Source organism: Oncorhynchus masou, chromosome 31 (genome assembly GCF_036934945.1).
Source record: "Oncorhynchus masou masou isolate Uvic2021 chromosome 31, UVic_Omas_1.1, whole genome shotgun sequence".
Classification (NCBI taxonomy): Eukaryota; Metazoa; Chordata; class Actinopteri; order Salmoniformes; family Salmonidae; genus Oncorhynchus; species Oncorhynchus masou.
The window spans coordinates 25825382-25852893 of NC_088242.1; the positions used below are offsets into that span (position 1 = coordinate 25825382).

Below are 27512 nucleotides of genomic sequence, written 5' to 3' on the forward strand. Positions count from 1 at the left end.
GTGTGGCCAAGGAGGGCTAGCAGACAGACAGGTGGCTCCATAGGGTATAGCCCCTTTTACAGCCCTGGGTGGGGACAGGGGGTAACCCCTACTCCAGTCCACACAGACACATTGACCACAGTATGCCCCAAACAGAAGGCTTTAAACAACACTTCACATAGACAAATCTAGAGATTTTTTAATGATCCTTTTTACATTTAAATGGCATAACACCATATTTCTAAACAAATTGTTATTTCTTGGAAGATACCTATATATTCTTGAAGTAGCCTACAATTTAAAAAGCTATTCAATCACATTATTATTTGTGATTTTTCTCAGTGTGCCAGTTGTTCGTATTATTTTCAGAATCATGGCTGAAAATGTAAAGGAGGGAATTTGACCAACAGGGCGTGGATTCACACCCAGAAGGAAAGGGGTGTGTCTGTAGTCTGGTGATGGGGGCCAGAGGGCTTTGCGCGAGCCAAGGGAGAGGAGCAGGGAGCAAGAGGGGACAAACTCCGTTTCTCTGAGCACTGTGCACTTTGGACAAGTTGACATTGACACAGTTAGGCCTACAAATATTTATTTAAACTAGAGTTATGTGTTATGAAGTGGATGATCAAACATATTCATGGATTTTTTTTAAGTGCGTAATGGCACGACTTCATCAAGAACGATGTTTTTATGGGTAACTTTATAAAGAAAGACCAGGCCTAATCTTTATTTTAAAACGCATTGAACTTATCTAAATTAAAAAGGCATGTTTTCTGCGTGTTATCCTCCTGCTCAGTATAGCGACTCATGGGATGTAGCAAATGGAGAGCTGTGTTCAACTTTGGACACTTGAAGGCGCAGTCCAAACTTTCCGTCTTCCTTACCATGATCATCATTTTCACTTACTTATTTTACTGTCTCTCTGGGTACTGCGAATCCTTACCTAGACCTGTATACGACCAACAGACAACTTTTATCAACAAAATCTTAGGCCTAAATGACGAACTGAAGCAACAAAAGCTCGACCCGCACAAGAACAGTTCTCCCGGTTCCGTTGTTCGCGAACTCCCCGGCTTTGACAGTGTTGACTCACTCATGCAGGGCAATGATAACGAACTGCGACCGGATAACAACATCTCTATAGCCAATAACTTCGGTAGTAAAACTTTTCCACAGGCAATCATCATCGGAGTCAAGAAAGGAGGCACGCGCGCGCTTCTGGAGTTTCTGCGCATTCACCCGGATGTCAGAGCTGTGGGCGCCGAACCCCACTTCTTCGACAGGTTCTATGATAACGGATTGGAATGGTACAGGTAAGGGAGAGTAATGGCTGTTTTGAATTTGAATTAAATCTGTTTTTTCTTGTATGCTTTAATTTACAGTAGCAGTGAAAACATATTGAACATGGCCAAAACATGGAAAGAGATATGATTTTCTAGAATAAATAGCCTAATATTTCACTTGAATCAGGCAATGCAGATTACCTGATACCCAGGTAAAATCATGTTATTGCACTGTGACATAGGTACTTGGTAAATCACAAGTCATAATTTAGTCATAATTCGTCCTAAAATATTGTGTGAAACTGCCTGTCATCACAGCCACCAAAAGAGAACAATATTCTGTGGATTTACTGTATATCAGGTGTCTATTTTGGTGCCTTATTTTGCCATTGATCAACTCTCCTGAACAGGCTCCTATCTTCCACTGCTTACTTCAGTGTCACTTCATTAATATCCCCTAACGCCAAATAAGGATCCTCTCTCAGAGCCCCTTGGTTCGACGGGGTATTCATTCCCCTGCCAATAAAATGCTGTTTGTTGACGTGATGTGCTGCATTTCTAAGTGTTTGTCCCTGTGTGTGTCCCTGGGGAGCCCTCACATGTCACCCATATCACCCGGTTAGGAAGAAGGCAGGAGAGCACATAAGGATGTGACACAGAGCCAAGAAGAGGGAGAAATCAATACAGTCTGTTCATGAATATTGCAGACGTTGGGTACAAATGGAAACAGCATCAATGGAGGGATGAAAGTCTCCAAGCATACACCTATTCTTTTTTTTTACTAAGGATTACACAGAAAAATGCCTATAATGATGTACAGTACTCTTCCTAAGCATTGGCAGTGTAACATACGTCTAATGCAAGTTACCTGACTGTACTGTTTTTCACTATAATTACTATATATTGAACAAAAATATAAAACACAACATATAAAATGTTGGTTCCATGTTTCATGTTCCATACTCACAAAAAGCTTATTTCTCTCAAATTTTGTGCACAACTTTCTTTACATCCCTGTCAGTGAGCATTTCTCCTTTGCCAAGAGAATCCATCCACCTGACAGGTGTGGCATATCAAGAAGCTGATTAAACAGCATAATCATTACACAGGTGCACCTTGTACTGGGGACAATAAAAGGCCACTATAAAATGTGCAGTTTTGTCACAACACAATGCCACAGATATTTCAAGTTTTGAGAGAGTATGCAATTGTGATATCCACCAGAGCTGCTGCCAGAGATTTGAATGTTAATTTCTCTGCCATAAGCCGCCTCCAACGTTGTTTTAGAGAATTTGGCAGTACCTCACAACCGCAGACCACGTGCAATCCCGCCAGACCAGGACATACACATCCTACTTCTTCACAAGTGTGATCGTCTAAGACCAGCCACCCAGATAGTTGATGCAACTGTAGGTTTGCACAACCAAAGAGTTTCTGCACAAACTATCAGAAGCCGTCTCAGGGAAGCTCATCTGCGAGCTCTGCGTCCTTACCTGGGTCTTGACCTGGTGAGAAGAAGCCAGAGAAGAAGGCAGACGTTTTATGTTCCCCCAACCGATTGTGTTTTTTTGTTCATTTATTTGCGTTGTTTGTAACTCATTTTTTTACTTAGTTTGTACATAATGTCGCCGCTACCATCTCTCATGATTGAAAATAACTTCTGGACATCAGGACTGCGATTACTCACCATGGACTGGCAGAATCCTTTTTTTTCCTTTAACGAGTCTAATGAGCCTGACGCAATTGATATACTGCTTTCTCTGGAACAGGCCCAGATCCCCATGATTTGCTTGAAGAGGAGGCAGAGAAAAATGGGTCGGCAGGCCTTCTGAGAATTCGTAGGCGATCGAATAATCCCCCACTTCCTTCCATTCTGCTAGCAAATGTGCAATCTTTGGACAATAAAATAGATGACCTATGCAGAAGATTAAACTACAGTACCAATGGGACATTCAAAACTGTAATATCTAATGCTTGACACTATCAACATACAGCTGGCTGGTTATACACTGCACCGGCAGGATAGAACAGTGGCGTCTGGTAAGACAAGGGGCTGCAGACTATGCATTTTTGAAAATAGCAGCTGGTGCACGATATCTAAGGAAGTCTCAAGCTATTGCTTGATTGATGTAGAGTATCTCATGACAAGCTGTTGACTACACTATCTACATAGAGAGTTTTCATCTGTATTTTTCGGTGCTGTTAACATACCACCACAGTCAGAGGCTGGCACTAAGACAACATTGAATGAGCTGTATCATAAGCAAACAAGAAAACGTCCACCCAGAGGCGGCACTCCTAGTAGCCGGGGACTTACACTGTCACGGCTGTTGAAAGGAGCGGACCAAGGTGCAGTGTGGTTAGTGTACATGTTCTTTAATTAAGAAAAGACACCGAACAAAACAATACATACTACAAAACAAAACCGTGAAGCTTAAAGCTAAGTGCCATAAAGAAAGTCAACTTCCCACAAAGACAGGTGGGAAAAAAGGCAGCCTAAGTATGGTTCCCAATCAGAGACAACGATAGACAGCTGTCCCTGATTGAGAACCATACCCGGCAAAACAGAAATAGAAAATCATAGAAACGCAAAACATAGAATGCCCACCCCAACTCACGCCCTGACCAAAACAAAATAGAGGCATAAAGGGATCTCTAAGGTCAGGGTGTGACAGTACCCCCCCCCAAGGTGCAGACTCCGGCCACAAAACCTAAACCTAAACCCAGTCCGGGGTCTGGGTGGGCATCTATCCGTGGTGGCTGATCAGGTGCGGGACGAAGACCCCGCTCCACCGCTGGCTCACCCCACTTTGGTGGCACGGGGACCCTCGCCGCCGACCACGGACTGGGCACCCTCATTGCTGGAGGCTCCGGACTGGGCACCCTCGTTGCTGGAGGCTCCGGACTGAGCACCCTCGTTGCTGGATGCTCTGGACTGGGCACCGTCGTTCCTGGAGGCTCCGGACTGGAGACCTTCATTGCTGGAGGCTCCGGACTGAAGAATGTCGCTGGAGGCTCCGGACTGGAGAACGTCGCTGGAGGCTCTGGACTGGAGAATGTTGCTGGAGGCTCCGGACTGGAAAACATTGCTGGATGCATGCCATGGATCATCACTGGAGGCTTCTTGCCATGGATCATCACTGGAGGCTTCGTGCCATGGATCATCACTGGAGGGAGGAAACGTATGGGCAGTCTGGTACGTTGAGCTGCCACAGGGCTCACCAGGCTGGGGAGACATACGAGAGGATTAGTTCTGGGCGCAGGCACAGGACTCACCAGGCTGGAGAGACATACAGGAGGCCCTGTCCTTGGCAGAGGCACCGGATACACTGGGCCGTACGACTGTATTGGTGTGTTTGGACCCATCTAGTTTGTTGTTGATGTGGACACCAAGGAATTTTAAGAGCTCAACCTGCTCCACTACAGCCCTGTCGATGAGAATGGGGACGTGCTCGGTGCTCCTTTTCCAGTAGTCCACAATCATCTCCTTAGTCTTGGTTACATTGAGGGATAGGTTGTTATTCTGGCACCACCCAGACAGGTCTCTGACCTCCTCCCTATAGGCTGTCTCATCGTTGTCAGTGATGATGGTGTTGGAGTCGTGCCTGGCCATGCAGTCGTGGGTGAACAGTGAGTACAGGAGGGGACTGAGCACGCACCCCTGGGGAAGTCCAGTGCTGAGGATCAGCGTGGCAGATGTGTTGCTACCTACCCTCACCACCTGAGGGCGGCCTGTCAGGCAGCCTGTCAGAAGTGTTTCATATCGTGAGCTTGAGTGGCTAGGACAGGCAATCCTCATACTATTGTAGAGTACCTCATTTTTCCTGCTGTCGCGAATATGCCTGGGACAATCCTGGGGGAAAAGGCCCAAAAAACTATACAGACAATGCCTTCATCAAACATCACTGTTTCATGATACATCAGTCACATGGCAGGAGATGTTTCAAAAGTGAATTATAGCCAGTGAATTATATGCATTACAGCTGGATGAGTTAACAGATTTGGCGGGCCTGGCACAGCTCATGGTATATGTCTGTTATGTTTATGGGGGGTCAATTAAGGAAGACATCCTCTTCTGCAAACCTCTGGAAACAAGGACAACATGAGAGGATATTTTAAAGTACTGGACAGCTTTGTGACATCAAATGGACTTCGTAGTCAAGATGTGTTGGTTTCTGTACTGATGGCGCAAAAGCCATGACAGGGAGACATAGTGGAGTGGTAACACGCTTGCAAGCAGTTGCTCCCGACACCACTTGGGTACACTGCAGCATCCACCGAGAGGCTCTTGCTGCCAAGGGAATGCCTGACAGCTTGAAAGACGTTTTGGACACTACAGTGAAAATGGTTAACTTTGTTAAAGCAAGACCCCTGAACTCTTGGGTATTTTCTGCATTATGCAATGATATGGGCAGCGACCATGTAAGGCTTTTACAACATAGAAGTTATCTGGTTATCAAGGGGCAAAGTATTGACACATTTTTTTTAAACTGAGAGATGAGCTTAAAGTTTTCTTAACTTACCATAATTTTCACTTGTCTGACTGCTTACATGATGACGAGTTTCTCACACGACTGGCCTATCTGGGTGATGTTTTTTCTCACCTGAACGATCTGATTCTAGGATTACAGGGACTCTCAGCAACTAAGAAGTTAGAGCTCTATTCTGTCTGCATTAACAAGGACAACACACATGTCTTTCCATCATTGTCTGATTTTTGTGTGTGTAAAGGGACTCAAGCTTACAGATAATGTCACATGTGATATAGCGAAGCACCTTAGTGAGCTCGGTGCGCAATTACGCAGGTACTTTCCTGAAATGGCGACACAAAAACTGGATTCGTTATCCCTTTCCTATCTGAACAAGAGAGCCTCATCGAAATTGCTAGAGGGGGTACACACCCGGAGGTTGATTGTTTGACGGGGTACTGAACTATGAAAAGTTTGGGAATCACTGCTCTAGTTCGACGTGTACGACAGCGTGTTCAAGTTCCCGCCAAGCAACTTTGCACAGCCATTGAAGAGGAGTGGGACAACATTCCAGAGGCCACAGTCAACAGCCTGATTAACTCTACGCGAAGGAGATGTGTTGCGATGCATTGTTTTTGGATCCACACCCCTACCTTTTTTAAATTAAGGTGTCTGTGACCAACGGATGCATATCTGTATTCCCAGTCATGTGAAGTCCATAGATTAGGGTTTAATGAATTTATTTCAATTGACTGATTTCCTTATATGAACTGTAACTCAGTAAAATCTTGGAAATTGTTGCATTTTGTGTTTATATTTTTATTCAGTGTAGTTTGTGAGGCCAGGCAGATGATTAGGTAGTAGCCTACATTGTGGTTACTGGCTACAGCCTTTGATGGTGTTGAGAGACCAGTGACCTTCTAACACATCTTTTAACACCGTCACAGTCCATGTAGTGCTTTGTTGCAGCTGCACAGCAGCTCTCTAGTCTCTCTTCTGTCTCACAAGTGTGGTTTTAGTCTTTCCTAATCTGATGACAGGCATTGTCAACACTGTGTGGATTGGCCTGCTGTAATGACAGGTCAGGCATTAGCTCAGACAGCTCAGGGAAACAGAGATGACATCACGTTGTGGAGTACCAGCTTGTCAGTGTAGGGTGAAGTTGCCCCAAGCCAAGGCTCTGATCTAAAGTCAGTATTGGGTATTTTCCGCTAATGGTAAAGGTTAGGATTTGGGGAGGGAAAGCTGATCCTAGATCTGTGCCTAAGGGTGTGATGGTTTATTGGTTCTTATCTAAGTCAAAGTATGTAGTGCTGTGTTGGAGTAATGAGACTAGTGTCAAAGCACCCAGATCAGTCAGTCTAATCCCTTATCATTACCAGCTCCGCCCTCTCACCTCCCTCCACTCTTCTCTCCTTTGTGTGAAAGGCCTTGTATCATAATTGATGGGGTCTTTGATTTTAACCAAGGTATTACACAAGGGATTGTGATGTCTTGTATAATAACTTGTGTAACTACACAGTAACTATACTAGTAACTGATAGGAAACAGAATCGGACCTTTCAAGGCAATTCAATCACTGTTTTATGTGTGCGGCTGACCAATAACATTCTGGTTACCAAATCAGTTATAGAGTAACTCTGTGGCATAAGGGCAATTTTATAAAGTGTTGCTATTCACATTGACATAGAATTAAGTAAAAACCCATTGGATATACATTCATATCTGGACTGGAACCACTCCAGGACCGAATTTAAGACAGCAGCATAAAGCATTTAGACTGGACATTGAAAGTATCACTTAAACATTATGTAATTTGACAGAGCTCTTAATTTCAAAGTGTATTGTCACACTGCTTTGAGTTGGAAAAGGAACACTGTCCTCTGTCTTCAGTTAGTTACCAAATAAAACACATGGACATGTTAAAAAGAAGCATTTGGAAAATTGTTTTAGAAGAAATGCTTATATGTGGAAAAAACTTGGCCTCTCGATGCATTTGGAAATGGTTATGTGGCTTTGTGGGAGAGAACATGTTTAAAGGGTTTAGCTCTTTCTACTCTTTCTCTCTGTGTGTGTGTGTGTGTGTGTGTGTGTGTGTGTGTGTGTGTGTGTGTGTGTGTGTGTGTGTGTGTGTGTGTGTGTGTGTGTGTGTGTGTGTGTGTGTGTGTGTTTCCATTGCATGTGTGCAAGTAGCCTAAGCGTTTGAGATCCAACCCAGTCAAGTGTCACATCTCCCTTACCCCATTCTACTCTGCGATCCACCATTAAACCACACCTTTTCATTACACCATGAATATCCATTAGACTTACTGTAGATGTAATTTCCAATATTGATCTGGTAAACTAGAGTTTCCTATTGATTCAGCTGTTGGTACCTTTACCAGGGCACTGCAGGGGAGGTTCCTTAACTGCTGAATATTCAATCTTGTTGACAAGGTGTCGTTGATCCTTCAACCACCGACATTTATACCCTATACATACTGCGAAGACTTTGAAACGTGTGGGGATTGGGGGGACAGGGTTCTTCAGAAGTATATTTTCTTGCATAATTCAGTGTAGCATTGGTCACAGTATGCAGACAGGAATGTCCAGCTCTTATTTCTTAACTGCCTTTTAAAAAAATCAATCACAAGGGATTCTTCCACTGCTGAATTCCCAGGCACATGTTTAAGGTTTTGAAGTAGTGTTAGAGACAGAGAGAGAGAGCGAGTTCTTTGGCCCAACGAAAAGATTTTGGGAGGGCCTTTCATGGTCAAAGTGTCTCTGAAATAAATCAAATATATAGAATTGGACTGAACAAAGGAGACTTTGTTTCCCTGACAAGGTCCACTGGTCGGCTAGTCTGTGTCATTATTTCAGGCTATGGCGGTGTACATGCATGGCATGCTTTCAAGACACCAAAGGAATGTCTTCAAGTCGGATGTCAATATGCAAAAAGAAAATGGGGGAAATATAACTGAATAATCAAACATGATTTGATAAATTGGGTTGGGATGGGTATGGATTTTCAATCTGGAGAAAAACCTAATCGCCTAACTCAATATTTTGACAGCTCGTCATTGGACGATCTTTCACCTTCCGTATGTTATGCCCTATCCAATCAGATGATAGTTAATGAAATAAAGGGACATGTATAGGAGATTTGAAAATGATAACAATATGTGTATTTAGTATTGGACGAATGAAAAAGTCCATTGGACTTCCTTTCCAACCCTCTTAGTGTGATATAACAAGGGACTGCCTATTCCAAATCAATGTCCTCAATAGCCTAACCTAATTAGGTCTATATACATGATTAGCTAACTGATCATTTGCTCAGTGAATAGAACTACATGGCAATGTATTAGTTCAAAGGGGCTTAGTTAAAACGGTGCTTCCTATACAGTTGACCAATTACCGCAGCATTCGCACATACTGTATATTAATATTGTTGAGGAGATTTCTAAGCTCAGTGTGACAAAAAGGTATGTTTATTTTTTAACTAGCAGATGTAAGCTACTTGGATGCTCATTTACTATAATAATGTAAGACTAACCCAGGGATGTTTTCACTAGCCTACCTTCTTTCCCCTCATTATAAACTAATCCATTTTAACCAGATAGAGCAACAGAACTATGACAGTATTGATCCAGTAGCCTGGGTTCCTGTCAGCCTGCAGGTCTCTAACACGACTTCCAGGTTACAGTGACTGATTAGGGTTGATGTTTGGTGGAGTGTAAAAAATGATCCCCCACTCCGTCCCTCCTGACCTCATCCTCCCATGTCCCTGTCACAGCAAGATGGATGTCACAGCTATAACAACCTCACATGGCACTACACCTCTTTGGAATCATAATACACACCCAGTCAGTGCCGAAAACCAGAGGGAAATGTCTTCTGTTTTCTGTAAAGCTGTGATTATACATTAGTGGACTAATGACATTTTAGTTATCAGAGACTGTAGTAGGCCTAGTCATTGTAGTGACTGTAGGATAGTGATACAAGTGTGACAGTCAAAAAGGGCAGCTTTGTTTTTGCACCAACACCAGAGTTGCTCTGTTTAGTTACACAAGTTATGAATCTCTACACTTCAAACTGTCTAAACTTATCTTAACCAGGGCCCAGTCCCAATCAGAGTCTGCTTATTTGCTCTAGTCTATCAACAAGGGCAGTTATTGGATTATAATTCATCCAGGAGCTGTCTGGCGCATAATTTTACCCAGGACCCCTTAGGTTGACCCTCTACCCACATCACCCAGCACCCATCTTCTGTTTTAGCCTGTCTGGAGAGGCTGGTAAATCATTGACAGCTCAGTGTGTATTGTTGTCTCAGCCGTGGCCTCTGCCTTCTGCCCTGCCTGACCATCTCTGTTTAATAACTAACTGACCGACTGACCGTCTGGCTGGGTGGGTGAGAGGGTAAGGAGGGCAGAAGGGTGAGGGTGAAGTGGAGAGAGCGTGAGAGTAGCGAGTAGACTCGCTACAGGAATCATAGGAACACACCTTTCTTTGTAATGAAAAGCAGATAAGGAAACACTTTATGGTTTGTCTTTAATAATGTAACACAAATTGGTTTCCTGGACAATAGTTATGTTTAATTGTGAGGAAATGTGACTGATTAAAATGAGAACTCTGTCTGAAGGAGAACTCTGTCCTTTTCAGTTCGGAATGTGAACATTATCTAGGAAGTTCAAAAACAGAAATCTGAAAACCAAATAAATGCTTTCTCATATGCCGACATCTCTCTCTCTCTCTCTCTCTCTCTCTCTCTCTCTCTCTCTCTCTCTCTCTCTCTCTCTCTCTCTCTCTCTCTCTCTCTCTCTCTCTCTCTCTCTCTCTCTCTCTCTCTCTCTCTCTCTCTCTCTCTCTCTCTCTCTCTCTCTCTCTCTCTCTCTCTCTCTCTCTCTCTCTCTCTCTCTCTCTCTCTCTCTCTCTCTCTCTCTCTCTCTCTCTCTCATGCTGTGTGTTCTAGAGACTCTCTCTCTGTTGTGCTGTGTGTTTTAGAGACTCTCTCTCTCTCTCTGTTGTGCTGTGTGTTTTAGAGACTCTCTTTCTCTTACACACAAAAACACACACACACACACACACAATTTACTGGGTCAGGATTGGCCCCTTAATGACAAACACTATCTTTCCCAGCAGCTGCAGGCCCTGTGTTCTGCCAACTGTAATCCCATTCCTCAGTTAAAACAAGTCAAGGATGGGCTACAACCACAAGGAGTGGGACATTTAACAATTTAGGAAGTGGCATTCACTGCAGTCCAGTATTGAGTCTTCTCATTGGTCTAGAGTTGGGTAGACACCAGATGGCCAATGGTTGAAGTCCATTAGAGAGTTCTGGGAAGTACTTGTAATTTCAATTCATTTGAAAAAGGTAGATAATTCATAGAAGAAAAATAAAAATAATAATAATAATAATAATAATAATGGAAAATGATTTTTCCCTCACCAACAGTGTTACGGTAGCAGACGCTGGGGAAAGAGTAATGCAGCATGATGTATAACAGTGGAGGCTGCTGAGGGGAGGACGGCTCATTATAATGGCTGGAACGGATCAAATGGTATGGCATCAAACACATGGAAACTATGTGTTTGATGTATTTGATACCATTCCACCTATTCCGCTCCAGCCATTACCACGAGCCCGTCCTCCCCAATTAAGGTGCCACCAACCTCCTGCTATCCACCTCCATTGCCGACAGAGATGGCCGCCTCGCTTCGCGTTCTCAGGAAACTATGCAATATTTCGTTTTTTAATGTATTGTTTCTAACACTGTTACCCCAGGAAATCTTAAGTCTTATTACATACAGCCAGGAGGAACTATTGGATATAAGAGCAAAGTCAACTTACCAACATTATGACCAGGAATGCGACTTTCCCGAAGCGGATCCTCTGTTTGGTCCACCACCCAGGACAATGGATTGGATCCCAGCAGGCGACCCAAAACAACGACGCTGCAGAAGAGGCAGACGGAGCGGTCTTCTGGTCAGGCTCCGTAGACGGGCACATCGCCCACCGCTCCCGAGTATACTACAGTACTTGCCAATGTCCAGTCTCTTGACAACAAAATCCGAGCACGAGTTGCCTTCCAGAGAGATATCAGAGATTGCAACATTCTCTGCTTCACGGAAACATGGCTCACTCAGGATACGTCATCAGAGTCGGTACAGCCACCTGGTTTCTTCGCGCATCGCGCCGACAGAAACAAACATCTCTCTGGTAAGAAGTGTGGGGGTGCCTTATGATTAATGAGTCATGGTGTGATCATAACAACATACAGGAACTCAAGTCCTTTTGTTCACCTGACCTAGAATTCTCTTCGATTATTATCACAGTCGTGTATATCCCCACCAAGCAGACACCTCATCGGCCCTGAAATAACTTCATTGGACTCAATGTAAACTGGAAACCACATATCCCAAGGCTGCATTCATTGTAGCTGGGGATTTTAACAAGGCTAATCTGAAAACAAGGCTCCCTAATTTTTATCAGCATATTGAATGTGCGACCCGGGCTGGCAAAATCCTGGATCATTGTTACTCTAACTTCATCGACGCATACAAAGCCCTCTCTTGCCCTCCTTTCTGCAAATCTGACCATGACTCCATTTTGTTGCTGCCAGCCTATAGACAGAAACTAAAACAGGAAAGCTCCTGTGCTCAGGTCTGTTCAACTCTGGTCCGACCAATCTGATTCCACGCTTCAAGATTGCTTCGATCACGTGGACTGGGATATGTTCCGGATAGCATCGAACAACAACATTGATGTATACGCTGATTCGGTGAGCGAGTTTATTAGCAAGTGCATCAGTGATGTTGTACCCACGGCGACTATTAAAACCTTCCCCAACCAGAAATCTTTGCTCGCTTTGAGGAATATACAGTGCCACCGACACGGCCCGCTACCAAAACCTGCGGGCTCTCCTTCACCGCAGCCAACGTGAGTAAAACATTTGAACTTGTTAACTCTCGCAAGGCTGCTGGCCCAGACGGCAACTTAGCCGCGTCCTCAGAGCATGCGCAGACCAGCTGGCTGGTGTGTTTATGGACATATTCAATCAATCCCTATCCCAGTCTGCTGTTCCCACATGCTTCAAGAGGGCCACTATTGTTCCTGTTCCCAAGAAAGCTAAGGTAACTGAGCTAAACTACTATCGCCCCGTGGCACTCAATTCCGCCATCATGAAGTGCTTTGAGAGACTAGTCAAAGAACATATCACCTCCACCCTACCTGACACCCTAGACCCACTCCAATTTGCTTACCGCCCTAATAGGTCCACAGACGACGCAATTGCAATCACACTGCACATTGCCCTAACTCATCTGGACAAGAGGAATACCTGTGTAAGAATGTTGTTCATCGACTACAGCTCAGCATTTAACACCATAGTACCCTCAAAACTCGTCATTAAGCTTGAGATCCTGGTTCTTGACCCCACCCTGTGCAACTGGGTCCTGGACTTTCTGACGGAATGCCCCCAGGTGGTAAGTGTAGGTAACAACCACTCCACTTCGCTGATCATCAACACTGGGGCACCAAAAGGGTGTGTTCTCAGCCCTTTCCTGTACTCCCTGTTCACCCATGACCGCGTGGCCGTGCATGCCTCCAACTCAATCATCAAGTTTACAGATGACACTACAGCTGTAGGCTTAATTACCAACATTGACGAGACGGCCTACAGGGAGGAGGTGAGGGCCCTCAGAGTGTGGTGTCAGGAAAATAACCTCTCACTCAACGTCAACAAAACATAGGAGATGATCGTGGACTTCAGGAAACAGCAGAGGGAGCAGCCCCCTATCCACATCGACGGGACAGTAGTGAAGAAGGTGGAAAGTTAAGTTCCTTGGCATACACATGACTGACAAACTGAAATGATCTACCCACACAGACAGGGTGGTGAAGAAGGCACAACAGCAACAGTGTCTCTTCAACCTCAGGAGGCTGAAGAAATTTGGCTTGTCACCAAAAACACTCAAACTTTTACAGATGCACAATCGAGAGCATCCTGTCGGGCTGTATCACCGCCTGGTACGGCAACTGCCCCGCCCACAACCGTAAGGCTCTCCAGAGGGTACTGAGAGACTGAAAAGAAAAACAGCTTCTATCTCAAGGTCATCAGACTGTTAAACAGCCATCACTAACATTGAGGGGCTGCTGCCAACATACTGACTCAAATCTCTAGCCACTTAAGAATTAAACATTGGATGTAGTAAATGTGTCACTAGTCACTTTAAACAATGCCACTTTATATTATGTTTACATACCCATTACTCATCTCATATGTATAAACTGTACTTTATACCACCTACTGCATCTTGCCTATGCCGTTCGGCCATCACTCATCCATATATTTATATGTACATATTCTATTCATTCCTTTACACTTCTGTGTATAAGGTAGTTGTTGTGAAATTGTTAGATTACTTGTTAGATATTACTGCATGTTCGGAATTAGAAGCACAAGCATTTCGCTACACTCGCATTAACATCTGCTAACCATGTGTATGTGACCAATAAAATGTGATTTGATTTGATTTGATGTATAGTATTAGATGATAATGTTTAACTTTGGTTCAAAAGGGCTTTTCTTTTATGAAATGCACAGAAAAACACACTTCAACCTGGCTCAGAGAATCATTAGAAGCCCCCGTGAAATATTCATTTAGAACAAGAAGTAGAGTACTGTTTTAAAGGTGGAGGTTCTCTTAAAAACAGGGTTTCTGTAGTTCTTTGTAAAGAATGACTACAGTGCAGTGCATGCTTTCACACTGAAACCCTCTAAGTCATTTAACCAATCTAATTATTACAGTAACTACACAACTACACAGGCTGAGGGAGGAAGGAGGAAAGAAGTGACCCTCCAGTAATCTGTCCATCTCTCTCTTCCTCTTCCTCTTGTCTGTTCATCTGTTCATCTCAGGGTGTGGGCCCCTGGCCCATGGTCACCCACTGATGAAGCTGCACAGCTAACAGCTAACCCACTCTGGGCCAGGCAGGAACACAGGCTGATTTTCCCATTCGATAAGACGGAGGGGTGCAATTACAGCAAGGAACACACTTTTTTTCTGTCTTTCTCTCTCACACATAGTCTCCCGTCTCTTGCTCTCTCACCCTATTATCTCTCCAATTCTCTCTCTCTTTTTAATTCTGGAGTTGGAATGTCAGGCTTTATCCTGCAGTAGACAGTCTGGAGGCTTGAGCTGCTTCCCCCTTTCTCTGTCTGTCTGTCTCTCTCTCTGTCTCTCTCTCTCTGTCAGTCTCTGTCTCTCTCTGTCTCTCTCTGTCTCTCTCTCTTTCTGTCTCTCTACACTGTCATCTCTCTCTCTCTTTCTGTCTCTCTCTACACTGTCATTATCTCTCCCGAGGAAACTGTGAGACCGCTTCCCACTGACTCTTCTTAAAGTTGCCTGCTGTAATAATCTCTGTATTAACTGTCATGTTCACTTTTCCCCCTCGTAGACACATTCTTTAGGTCTTTCTTACCGACCTACCTCACTGATGTAGGCCTAAACCTCCTCAACAAATAGAACTCTCACCACTCTCTGGCTGCTGTATTAAACCAGCGTGGGTGTGTACGTTACAACATTAGACTCTACTATGCTATGCTACTGAACTGCACACACACGCACGCACGCACACACACACACACACACACACACACACACACACACACACACACACTTTATTGGTCTCTTTGTTGTTTCCTGCTGACTTTGACTTCTAATTACTCTTCACTAACTCCTGAGGCCTCCATTTTCTTCTCCCAGGAATGACAAGCCTCTCTCTCTGCAGAGTAGCAGAGTACTGAGTCTAACGCAGGGGACAAAGAGTCAAAGGCATGTCTCAGCTCTCAGAGGCAACATGCCCTGTGTTTAAGCCTCCAGATGACATTTAACTTGTAGTGACAGAAATGCAGTCCCCCAGTGATGGGAATTGGTTGACAAACTGTCTTCTCAACATTCCTGCACACTGTGTACTCATAACGTAACTTGCAATGTCCTATGGAAGTATCCCTGATAAAATAAGTAGAGAGAGGGAGAGAGAGATGCTGAGCTGAAGACATCTTGCGTTATAAGCATCCCCCGTGGGCCCGATGGCCTCACCCACTGAATTATAAGTGTCTGCCTCTGACCTTCAGGGTGGAAAGGACAAAGTCCTCTCCCAGAGGGGTCTAGCGGGGGTCACAGAGTAAAGTTACACAGAGTCAAGATAGATCACAGCATACAGGGTCTGAGTCCTGGGACCAACAGGGAAAACCCTTCCTACCCAGCAACAAATCTTTATATCCTCTACTGCATTTCACACACGCGCTCATGCTGGTACAAACATTTGCATGCGTGAGCATTCACACAGACACACACAGAGACAGACACAGACACACACACAGATAACCTCAGCCTGTCCTGCTGGTAACAGTGCAGAGTGTTAGCTGCTCCTGCATAAGGGCATAAGGGTGTGTGCGTGCATGCCCATATGTTTGTGTTTGTGTGTGCTTTGGGTGGGTGGGTGAGTCTAGGTGTGTTCTTCTGAGAGTGTGGCCAACTTTTAAATCAAAGCTCCTGTCCTATGTTTACACACATGGGTTCTTACTGTATGACACACAGGGGAGAGGAGAGCTAACACTGGGAAGGCAAATAAGAGTTAAAAGCCCAGGTTGGAGCACTTTGTGTGTGTGTGCGTGCGTGCGTGCGTGCGCGCGCGTGTGTGTGTGCGTGTGTCAATCTGTTTGAGGTGTTTGAAAAATACTAAAATTCTCTTCCACCTCACAGCCATCCACACGTACTTTGTGCTCCCTCAGATGTTGGAGATGCATGACGCCCCTACACACAAACGCATGCTAATGCCCAGATGCTGCGTTTTACGAGCGAGCTCACCTACTTAGTACAAAAACGATCAAGTCAATATTTGTCAACATTAAAGTTTCCACACTTAGTGTGTAGCGTGTCTTTTCCCCTTGTTTTTGAGATGACATTGACACACACTCAGGTTGGTGTACTTAGTTCAGTCTCTACAATACGGTCATAAACAGTAGCCTATTAACCTGAGGTATTTTACAACAGGGCCTAATAGAGCTGAGGGCCACCCAGACGGTGAGTACAGCAGGTCTATAGAGATAAACACACATCTGTGGACCCTCTGATCTGCATTCTTGCTCCAGATGCTAACAGTGCTACCGCTAGGCTAAGGTGTGATTAAAACAAACAGCAGATCACTTAGCTAGTCTCCGCTAACCTGGCTGCCGTTGGAAACCATACAGAGAGCAACAGCATTTGACAAAGAACCACAACAGCAGTTGAATAGGTATACACTCTAGTATATGGGTCTCACTTTAATACTGTGAGATACAGTGCCTTGCGAAAGTATTCGGCCCCCTTGAACTTTGCGACCTTTTGCCACATTTCAGGCTTCAAACATAAAGATATAAAACTGTATTCTTTTGTGAAGAATCAACAACAAGTGGGACACAATCATGAAGTGGAACGACATTTATTGGATATTTCAAACTTTTTTAACAAATCAAAAACTGAAAAATTGGGCGTGCAAAATTATTCAGCCCCCTTAAGTTAATACTTTGTAGTGCCACCTTTTGCTGTGATTAGAGCTGTAAGTCGCTTGGGGTATGTCTCTATCAGTTTTGCACATCGAGAGACTGAATTTTTTTTCCATTCCTCCTTGCAAAACAGCTCGAGCTCAGTGAGGTCTGGACTTTGTCTTGGCCATTCTAACACCTGGATATGTTTATTTTTGAACCATGCCATTGTAGATTTTGCTTTATGTTTTGGATCATTGTCTTGTTGGAAGACAAATCTCCGTCCCAGTCTCACTTCTTTTGCAGACTCCATCAGGCTTTCTTCCAGAATGGTCCTGTATTTGGCTCCATCCATCTTCCCATCAATTTTAACCATCTTCCCTGTCCCTAAGTGTTTCCGGCGCCGACAGAGATGGCCGCCTCGCTTCGCGTTCCTCGGAAACTATGCAGTTTTTTGTTTTTTTACGTGTTATTTCTTACATTAGTACCCCAGGTCATCTTAGGTTTCATTACATACAGTCGAGAAGAACTACTGTATATAAGATCAGCGTCAACTCACCATCAGTACGACCAAGAATATGTTTTTTGCGACGCAGATCCTGTGTTCTGCCTTACAAACAGGACAACGGAATGGATCGCATGCAGCGACCCAAAAAACGACTCCGAAAAAGAGGGAAACGAGGCGGTCTTCTGGTCAGACTACGGAGACGGGCACATCTTGCCCCACTTCCTAGCATTCTTCTTGCCAATGTCCAGTCTCTTGACAACAAGGTTGATGAAATCCGAGCAAGGGTAGCATTCCAGAGGGACATCAGAGACTGTAACGTTCTGTGCTTCACGGAAACATGGCTTACTGGAGAGACGCTATCCGAAGCGGTGCAGCCAACGGGTTTCTCCACGCATCGCGCCGACAGAAACAAACACCTTTCTGGTAAGAAGAGGGGTGGGGGTGTATGCCTTATGGCTAACAAGGCATGGTGCGATGAAAGAAACATACAGGAACTCAAATCCTTCTGTTCACCTGATTTAGAATTCCTCACAATCAAATGTAGACCGCATTATCTACCAAGAGAATTCTCTTCGATTATAATCACAGCCGTATATATCCCCCCCCAAGCAGACACATCGATGGCTCTGAACGAACTTTATTTAACTCTTTGCAAACTGGAAACCATTTATCCGGAGGCTGCATTCATTGTTGCTGGGGATTTTAACAAGGCTAATCTGAAAACAAGACTCCCTACATTTTATCAGCATATCGATTGCGCAACCAGGGGCGGAAAAACCTTGGATCACTGTTACTCTAACTTCCGCGACGCATATAAGGCCCTGCCCCGCCCCCCTTTCGGAAAAGCTGACCACGACTCCATTTTGCTGATACCTGCCTACAGACAAAAGCTAAAAAAAAGAAGCTCCCACGCTGAGGTCTGTCCAACGCTGGTCCGACCAAGCTGACTCTACACTCCAAGACTGCTTCCATCACGTGGACTGGGACATGTTTCGTATTGCATCAGATAACAACATTGACGAATAAGCTGATTCGGTGTGCGAGTTCATTAGAACGTGCGTTGAAGATGTCGTTCCCATAGCAACGATTAAAACATTCCCTAACCAGAAACCGTGGATTGATGGCAGCATTCGCGTGAAACTGAAATGGCGAACAACTGCTTTCAATCAGGGCAAGGTGTCTGGTAACAAGACTGAATACAAACAGTGCAGCTATTCCCTCCGTAAGGCTATCAAACAAGCTAAGCGTCAGTACAGAGACAAAGTAGAATTCCAATTCAACGGCTCAGACACAAGAGGCATGTGGCAGGGTCTACAGTCAATCACGGACTACAGGAAGAAATCCAGCCCAGTCACGGACCAGGATGTCTTGCTCCCAGGCAGACTAAATAACTTTTTTGCCCGCTTTGAGGACAATACAGTGCCACTGACATGGCCTGCAACGGAAACATGCAAGGACCATATCACCTCCACCCTACCTGACACCCTAGACCCACTCCAATTTGCTTACCGCTCAAATAGGTCCACAGACGATGCAATCTCAACCACACTGCACACTGCCCTAACCCATCTGGACAAGAGGAATACCTATGTGAGAATGCTGTTCATCGACTACAGCTCGGCATTCAACACCATAGTACCCTCCAAGCTCGTCATCAAGCTCGAGACCCTGGGTCTCGACCCCGCCCTGTGCAACTGGGTACTGGACTTCCTGACGGGCCGCCCCCAGGTGGTGAGGGTAGGTAACAACATCTCCTCCCCGCTGATCCTCAACACTGGGGCCCCACAAGGGTGCGTTCTGAGCCCTCTCCTGTACTCCCTGTTCACCCACGACTGCGTGGCCACGCACGCCTCCAACTCAATCATCAAGTTTGCGGACGACACAACAGTGGTAGGCTTGATTACCATGACGAGACGGCCTACAGGGAGGGGGTGAGGGCCCTCGGAGTGTGGTGTCAGGAAAATAACCTCACACTCAACGTCAACAAAACTAAGGAGATGATTGTGGACTTCAGGAAACAGCAGAGGGAACACCCCCCTATCCACATCGATGGAACAGTAGTGGAGAGAGTAGCAAGTTTTAAGTTCCTCGGCATACACATCACAGACAAACTGAATTGGTCCACTCACACAGACAGCATCGTGAAGAAGGCGCAGCAGCGCCTCTTCAACCTCAGGAGGCTGAAGAAATTCGGCTTGTCACCAAAAGCACTCACAAACTTCTACAGATGCACAATCGAGAGCATCCTGGCGGGCTGTATCACCGCCTGGTACGGCAACTGCTCCGCCCTCAACAGTAAGGCTCTCCAGAGGGTAGTGAGGTCTGCACAACGCAGCACCGGGGGCAAACTACCTGCCCTCCAGGACACCTACACCACCCGATGTTACAGGAAGGCCATAAAGATCATCAAGGACATCAACCACCCGAGCCACTGCCTGTTCACCCCGCTATCATCCAGAAGGCGAGGTCAGTACAGGTGCATCAAAGCTGGGACCGAGAGACTGAAAAACAGCTTCTATCTCAAGGCCATCAGACTGTTAAACAGCCACCACTAACATTGAGTGGCTGGTGCCAACACACTGACTCAACTCCAGCCACTTTAATAATGGGAATTGATGGGAAATGATGTAAATATATCACTAGCCACTTTAAACAATGCTACCTTATATAATGTTACTTACCCTACATTATTCATCTCATATGCATACGTATATACTGTACTCTATATCATCGACTGCATCCTTATGTAATACATGTATCACTAGCCACTTTAACTATGCCACATTGTTTACATACTCATCTCATATGTATATACTGTACTCAATACCATCTACTGTATCTTGCCTATGCTGCTCTGTACCATCACTCATTCATATATCCTTATGTACATATTCTTTATCCCCTTACACTATGTATAAGACAGTAGTTTAGGAATTGTTAGTTAGATTACTTGTTGGTTATTACTTCATTGTCGGAACTAGAAGCACAAGCATTTCGCTACACTCGCATTAACATCTGCTAACCATGTGTATGTGACAAATAAAATTTTATTTGATTTGATTTGCTGAAGAAAAGCAGGCCCAAACCATGATGCTGCCACCACCATGTTTGACAGTGGGGATGGTGTGGTCAGGGAGATGAGCTGTGTTGCTTTTACGCCAAACATTTACGCCAAGCTTTGTTGCCAAAATGTTCAATTTTGGTTTCATCTGACCAGAGCACCTTCTTACACATGTTTGGTGTGTCTCCCAGGTGGCTTGTGGCAAACTTTAAACGACACTTTCTATGGATATCTTTAAGAAATGGCCTTCTTCTTGCCACTCTTCCATAAAGGCCAGATTTGTGCAATATACGACTGATTGTTGTCCTATGGACAGAGTCTCCCACCTCAGCTGTAGATCTCTGCAGTTCATCCAGAGTGATCATGGGCCTCTTGGCTGCATCTCTGATCAGTCTTCTCCTTGTATGAGCTGAAAGTTTAGAGGGATGGCCAGGTCTTGGTGGATTTGCAGTGGTCTGATACTCCTTCCATTTCAATATTATCGCTTGCACAGTGCTCCTTGGGATGTTTAAAGCTTGCGAAATCTTTTTGTATCCAAATCCGGCTTTAAACTTCTTCACAACAGTATCTCGGACCTGCCTGGTGTGTTCCTTGTTCTTCATGATGCTCTCTGCGCTTTTAACGGACCTCTGAGACTATCACAGTGCAGGTGCATTTATACGGAGACTTGATTACACACAGGTGGATTGTATTTATCATCATTAGTCATTTAGGTCAACATTGGATCATTCAGAGATCCTCACTGAACTTCTGGAGAGAGTTTGCTGCACTGAAAGTAAAGGGGCTGAATAATTTTGCACGCCCAATTTTTCAGTTTTTGATTTGTTAAAAAAGTTTGAAATATCCAATAAATGTCATTCCACTTCATGATTGTGTCCCACTTGTTGTTGATTCTTCACAAAAAAATACAGTTTTATATCTTTATGTTTGAAGCCTGAAATGTGGCAAAAGGTCGCAAAGTTCAAGGGGGCCGAATACTTTCGCAAGGCACTGTAAGGCTGGCTAGGTTAATGTGTGTCTCTCCCTCCCTCCCACTTGGGTTTGTGTTGTAGCCAGAGAGTTCTGTGATTACAGGACAGAGTTTTGGGGGTTCCCGGGTGGCGCAGTGGTCTAAGACACTGCATCTCAGTGCTAGAGGCGTCACTACAGACCCTGGTTCAATTCCAAGCTGTATCACAACCGGCTGTGTTTGGGAGTCCCATAGGGCGGCACACAAATGGCCCAGCGTCGTCCGGGTTTGGCCCGGGGTAGGCCATCATTGTAAATAAGAATTTGTTCTTAACTGACTTACCTAGTTAAATAAATAAAACTTTTAAATAAAGAATTTAAACATGATGGCAATGGAAGCCGGGACAGTCCAGCATGGATGCCATTAGCCTGTTTGGTCAGAATTAAACATTCAGTTGCTGTTGAGTACACTCTACACAAACAGACTGTCACCTCCATATGGCAGGCAAAAATAATTATTGTAAAACATTACATTTTTTACAAATAGAGAGAGCAAAAGAAGTATCAAATTAAATAAGTATAATTATTTAGTTGTAATGGGTTGTAGTGGTAGTTGTAACAAAAAGGGTCTCGTTTATATCTTGAAATGAACAGAGTTATGAAGTGATAGAATTATAGCACAATGCTGTCCTATGTAACTGATCAGCCACCGTGGGAGCTGTGCAGACAGAGGAGGACAGGAGAGAATGTGTAGAGATATGTCCCTCTAAAGCTGAATCCCAGTGGAGTTGTTGCTCTTGAAAGGAGCTTTTCTGTGTTACTATTTGACCTCTTACATTGTAATATTAATATCAACATGCTATAGGCCTAGTTGGGGTGAGCCAATGAAACATTATCTCCATGATTTCCTTTTTCTCTTACTTAACCTTTATTGAACCAGGAGATCCAATTGAGGTAGATCCTCTCTAAAAACCTAACACCTAACAGATTCCGTTACTGTGGTATGAGTGTTGTCTGTATACCTGATCCTCATACCCACTCATACCCAGGCTGTAGTAAAAAAAAGAGGCGGTCTGTTGTAAAAACATGAGCCATGTTTTCAGGATTAGCTTCATGGCACATTCGTGGTGGGGATGTCAGATTTGGATCAGAGAGGAGTATGTTCCCCACACAGCTCAGGCCAGAGCCCTGCATTTAGAGACCAGAGACCAACCACGTTGATGACAGCTTTTGGAATGCGTCTCAAATGGCACCCTATTCCTTATAGAGTGCACAAATTCAGTTCAGAGCCCTAGTGCACCGTACTATAGTGAATAGGATGCCATTTGAGACCCAACCTCAGTCTCTACCACATGGCTATGCTACGGGGGGAACCATCCGTGGAAATTAAATGAGGGATTTTCTGAGGAGTTGGAACGTTCCTTCATGCTTGGATTTCTAAAACATAAACCCGCCGTGAGATTTGAATCCCCTCATTTTAAATGAAATGAAGGTGGTCCTTTTCTGAGGAGAGTTGGAAGGATTCCTGTTTTGTGTCCTTAGGATTCTAAAATGGAACTTCTGGGATTCCACTTTAAATAGTGTTCCAACATTAGGTTCCAGCTGCTAAAGGACATGTTTTTAAAGGTTAAATAATGGTTAAATAAAATTAAAATAAAACAATTTGGAGACTATTAACTGTCTTTCATCTCTTTCAGCTCATCATCAGATTCTTTACTGCTAATCTGTGTGCAGGTCTATTTCTCATTTGTTGGCCAAAGTAGAGTCAGACTGGTGCTGGTCTGTTGGGGAGTTTATTGCAGTGTCCGTAGTATACGATAGGCAGTGCATGGTATGGTATACAGTGCATTCGGAAAGTATTCAGACCCCTTGACTTTTTCCACATTATGTTACATTACAGATTTATTCTTACATGGATTATATAGTTGTTTCCCCCTCATCAATCTACACACAATACCCCACAATGGCAAAGCAAAATCAAGTTAATATACATTTTTGCAAATGTATTAAAAATACAAAATATTCAGACCCTTTACTCAGTACTTTGTTGATTACAGCCTAGAGTCTTCTTGGCTACAAGCTTAACACACTTGTATTTGGCGAGTTTCTCCCATTCTTCTCAAACTCTGTCAGGTTGGATGGGGAGCCTCGCTGCACAGTTATTTTCAAGACTCCCCAGAGATGTTCGATCGGGTTCAAGTCCAGGCTCTGACTGGGCCACTCAAGGACATTCAGAGTCTTGTCCTGAAGCCACTTCTGCATTGTCTTGGCTGTGTGCTTAGGGTCATTGTCCTGTTGGAAGGTGAACCTTCGCCCCAGTCTGAGGTCCTGAGCGCTCTAGAGCAGGTTTTCATCAAGGATCTCTCTGTACTTTGCTCCGTTCATCTTTCCCTCAATGATGACTTTCCAAATCATGTCCAATCAATTTAATTTACCACAGGTGGACTCCAGTCAAGTTGTAGACACATCTCAAGGATGATCAATGGAAACAGGATTCACCTGAGCTCAATTTCGAGTCTCATAACAAAGGGTCTGAATACTTCTTTAAGTCATTCTAAAAACCTGTTTTCACTTTGTCATTATGGGGTATTGTGTGTTGAGGGATTGATGAGGGATTTAAAAAAAAAACATAACGGAATAAAATGTGGAAAAAGTCAAGGGGTGTGAATACTTTCCGAATGCACTGTTATTTGTCCAGGCAGCCTGGGGTCAGCCCAGCTCTCCGCCCAGCTCTCAGCCTAGCTCTCAGCCTACCTCTCAGCCTACCTCTCAGCCTACCTCTCAGCCTAGCTCTCAGCCTACCTCTCAGCCTACCTCTCAGCCTACCTCTCAGCCTACCTCTCAGCCTAGCTCTCAGCCTAGCTCTCAGCCTACCTCTCAGCCTAGCTCTCAGCCTACCTCTCAGCCTACCTCTCAGCCTAGCTCTCAGCCTAGCTCTCAGCCTACCTCTCAGCCTAGCTCTCAGCCTAGCTCTCAGCCTAGCTCTCAGCCTACCTCTCAGCCTACCTCTCAGCCTACCTCTCAGCCTAGCTCTCAGCCTAGCTCTCAGCCTACCTCTCAGCCTACCTCTCAGCCTACCTCTCAGCCTAGCTCTCAGCCTACCTCTCAGCCTACCTCTCAGCCTACCTCTCAGCCTACCTCTCAGCCTAGCTCTCAGCCTAGCTCTCAGCCTACCTCTCAGCCTACCTCTCAGCCTAGCTCTCAGCCTAGCTCTCAGCCTACCTCTCAGCCTACCTCTCAGCCTAGCTCTCAGCCTACCTCTCAGCCTACCTCTCAGCCTAGCTCTCAGCCTAGCTCTCAGCCTACCTCTCAGCCTACCTCTCAGCCTAGCTCTCAGCCTACCTCTCAGCCTAGCTCTCAGCCTACCTCTCAGCCTAGCTCTCAGCCTACCTCTCAGCCTACCTCTCAGCCTACCTCTCAGCCTACCTCTCAGCCTAGCTCTCAGCCTAGCTCTCAGCCTACCTCTCAGCCTACCTCTCAGCCTACCTCTCAGCCTACCTCTCAGCCTACCTCTCAGCCTAGCTCTCAGCCTACCTCTCAGCCTACCTCTCAGCCTACCTCTCAGCCTAGCTCTCAGAGATGCTCTGACAGGCTTGTGAAGGAGGAGGAAGTCCTGTGGAAATGACTTTTCACTGGTTATTATGGTTTTGTGGTTTCCCTTAAGCACCCACTCATTGACTTCCTCTCCATCTGACATGCATTTCAGCGAGGCCAGCGTCTAATGTAGATGTTTATATTGATGTAATCACAGACCTAACCAACTAATTACAAAGCTAAATCAGAAGCCCTCAAGGCTGGGGAGCATCAAAGGGGACTGTTGGAACCCTCCAATGACGCATGGAATATCCATATTCCATAAAATGTTGTAATATTAAACATGTGGAAACAGATCTGGTCGTGTTTATGACACACGAACCAGGTTCCAAAGGTCTTAAAGTTTGTTGCATTCCCAGAAGCTGTTAGTATGTCAGTTTACCAAATGTTTGGGAACCAATAATCAAATCTTTCCTCTTCTCTCCTCTCCTCCCAGAAACTTGATGCCCCGGACGTTGGAAAGCCAGATCACCATGGAGAAGACACCAAGCTACTTCGTCACCAAGGAGGCTCCTCGGCGTCTCTTCGCCCTGAGTCGTCATACCAAGCTGATCGTGGTGGTCCGAGACCCCGTGACCCGGGCCGTGTCCGACTACACCCAGACGCTGTCCAAACAACCCGGCCTTCCGTCTTTCCAGAGCCTGACCTTCCGGAACTCCACCACGGGCCTCATCGACACCTCCTGGAGCGCCGTGCGCATCGGGATCTACGCCAAGCACCTGGAGAACTGGCTGCGCTACTTCCCCCTCTCGAAGTTCCTCTTCGTCAGCGGGGAGCGGCTGGTGACGGACCCGGCCGGGGAGATGGGCAGGGTGCAGGACTTCCTGGGGCTGAAGAGGTTGGTCACGGATAAACACTTCTACTTCAACCAGACCAAGGGTTTCCCCTGCCTGAAGAAGCCTGAGGGGAGCAGCAGGCCACGCTGTCTGGGGAAGTCTAAGGGAAGGCCTCATCCACAGATCTCTCCAGAGGTGCTGCTCAGGCTCAGGGACTTCTATAGACCATTCAACATGAAGTTTTACCAAATGACAGGCCATGACTTTGGCTGGGACTGATGGAAATGGGATGGGATAGAACAGAGACGTGTCTCCAGAGGATCTACAGGCCTTGTAATGGCCACTTAACCTGAGGTTTTGCCAAATGACAGGTCCTCGTGACTTCGGCTGGGACTGGTGGAAACAGACAGACTAGTATATTTTGGTTTTTAAAGAGAGGGTTTAAATCTCCTTGTATAAACAGATGTGATTTTCCTAGTATGATTGTTGTGTCGCTGCAATGTAATAAAAAATAAATATTCTGACAAAACTGCTCCACGAGCCAAATATTCATCCCAAATATGCTAATACTATTTCAATAAACTAGACTACAATAAGCCAAGTGCATTTCTAAAATAATTTTATTAATGACAGATAATTTTTACTGTTATCCCATTCTCATGTTTGAAAATGCAGAAGACTATTACTGGTATAAATGCTGGACTATGTACTATTTTTTTGTTAACAAAATATATTACTGATTTACTCCGTGTGCTGTAAAATTGCTATTATTTATGTTGCAAGTGTTATGCTATTGAGAATTGTGGTATATGCTATATCTGTATCCCTTATCTTTCTTCATTGTTTGTTTCATACCAAACTCATAAACTGTACCCCTCCTTAACTGTACATTTCTGGAAGCATAATTTATTAAAATGACAATGTTTGAGATGTTTTATCTACTACTTTTGTATTTCAAGATGCTGATATTACTAAAACCTTTATTCTAAAATGGACATCCTTTTTTCATCATATAAATCAACATTTCAGTATGAAATGCCTTTCGATGAAATATCCACACCATATGATACACTGTTCAGTCACACCAGACCACAGAGAGGGAAGGCAGATAGGGTAGTGTGTGTAGGTGGTGGTCATACGGCCCTGTAGGTGGTGGTCATACGGCCCTGTAGGTGGTCATACGGCCCTGTAGGTGGTCATACGGCCCTGTAGGTGGTCATACGGCCCTGTAGGTGGTCATACGGCCCTGTAGGTGGTCATACGGCCCTGTAGGTGGTCATACGGCCCTGTAGGTGGTCAGATGGCCCTGTAGGTGGTGGTCATACGGCCCTGTAGGTGGTCATACAGCCCTGTAGGTGGTGGTCAGACGGCCCTGAAGGTGGTGGTG

The 27512-nt window shown here is 44.9% G+C and overlaps 1 protein-coding gene across 1 annotated transcript; it reads left to right on the forward strand.

Annotated features, from left to right (window-relative positions):
- Positions 1-463: 463 nt before the first annotated feature.
- Positions 464-27053, forward strand: LOC135523668 (heparan sulfate glucosamine 3-O-sulfotransferase 6-like). Its single transcript, XM_064950485.1, has 2 exons — positions 464-1289; positions 25786-27053. Exons 1-2 carry the CDS (start codon positions 784-786, stop codon positions 26402-26404), a joined length of 1125 nt encoding a protein of 374 aa, XP_064806557.1. The 5' UTR covers positions 464-783; the 3' UTR covers positions 26405-27053.
- The last annotated feature ends 459 nt before the right edge of the window (positions 27054-27512 follow it).

Excerpts from the sequence above, each read along its gene's own strand:
- LOC135523668 (XM_064950485.1), top strand. The coding sequence starts at position 784 with ATGGGATGTAGCAAATGGAGAGCTGTGTTCAACTTTGGACACTTGAAG. Across the intron at positions 1,290-25,785 it reads AACGGATTGGAATGGTACAG|AAACTTGATGCCCCGGACGT; the intron begins GTAAGGGAGAGT and ends CTCTCCTCCCAG.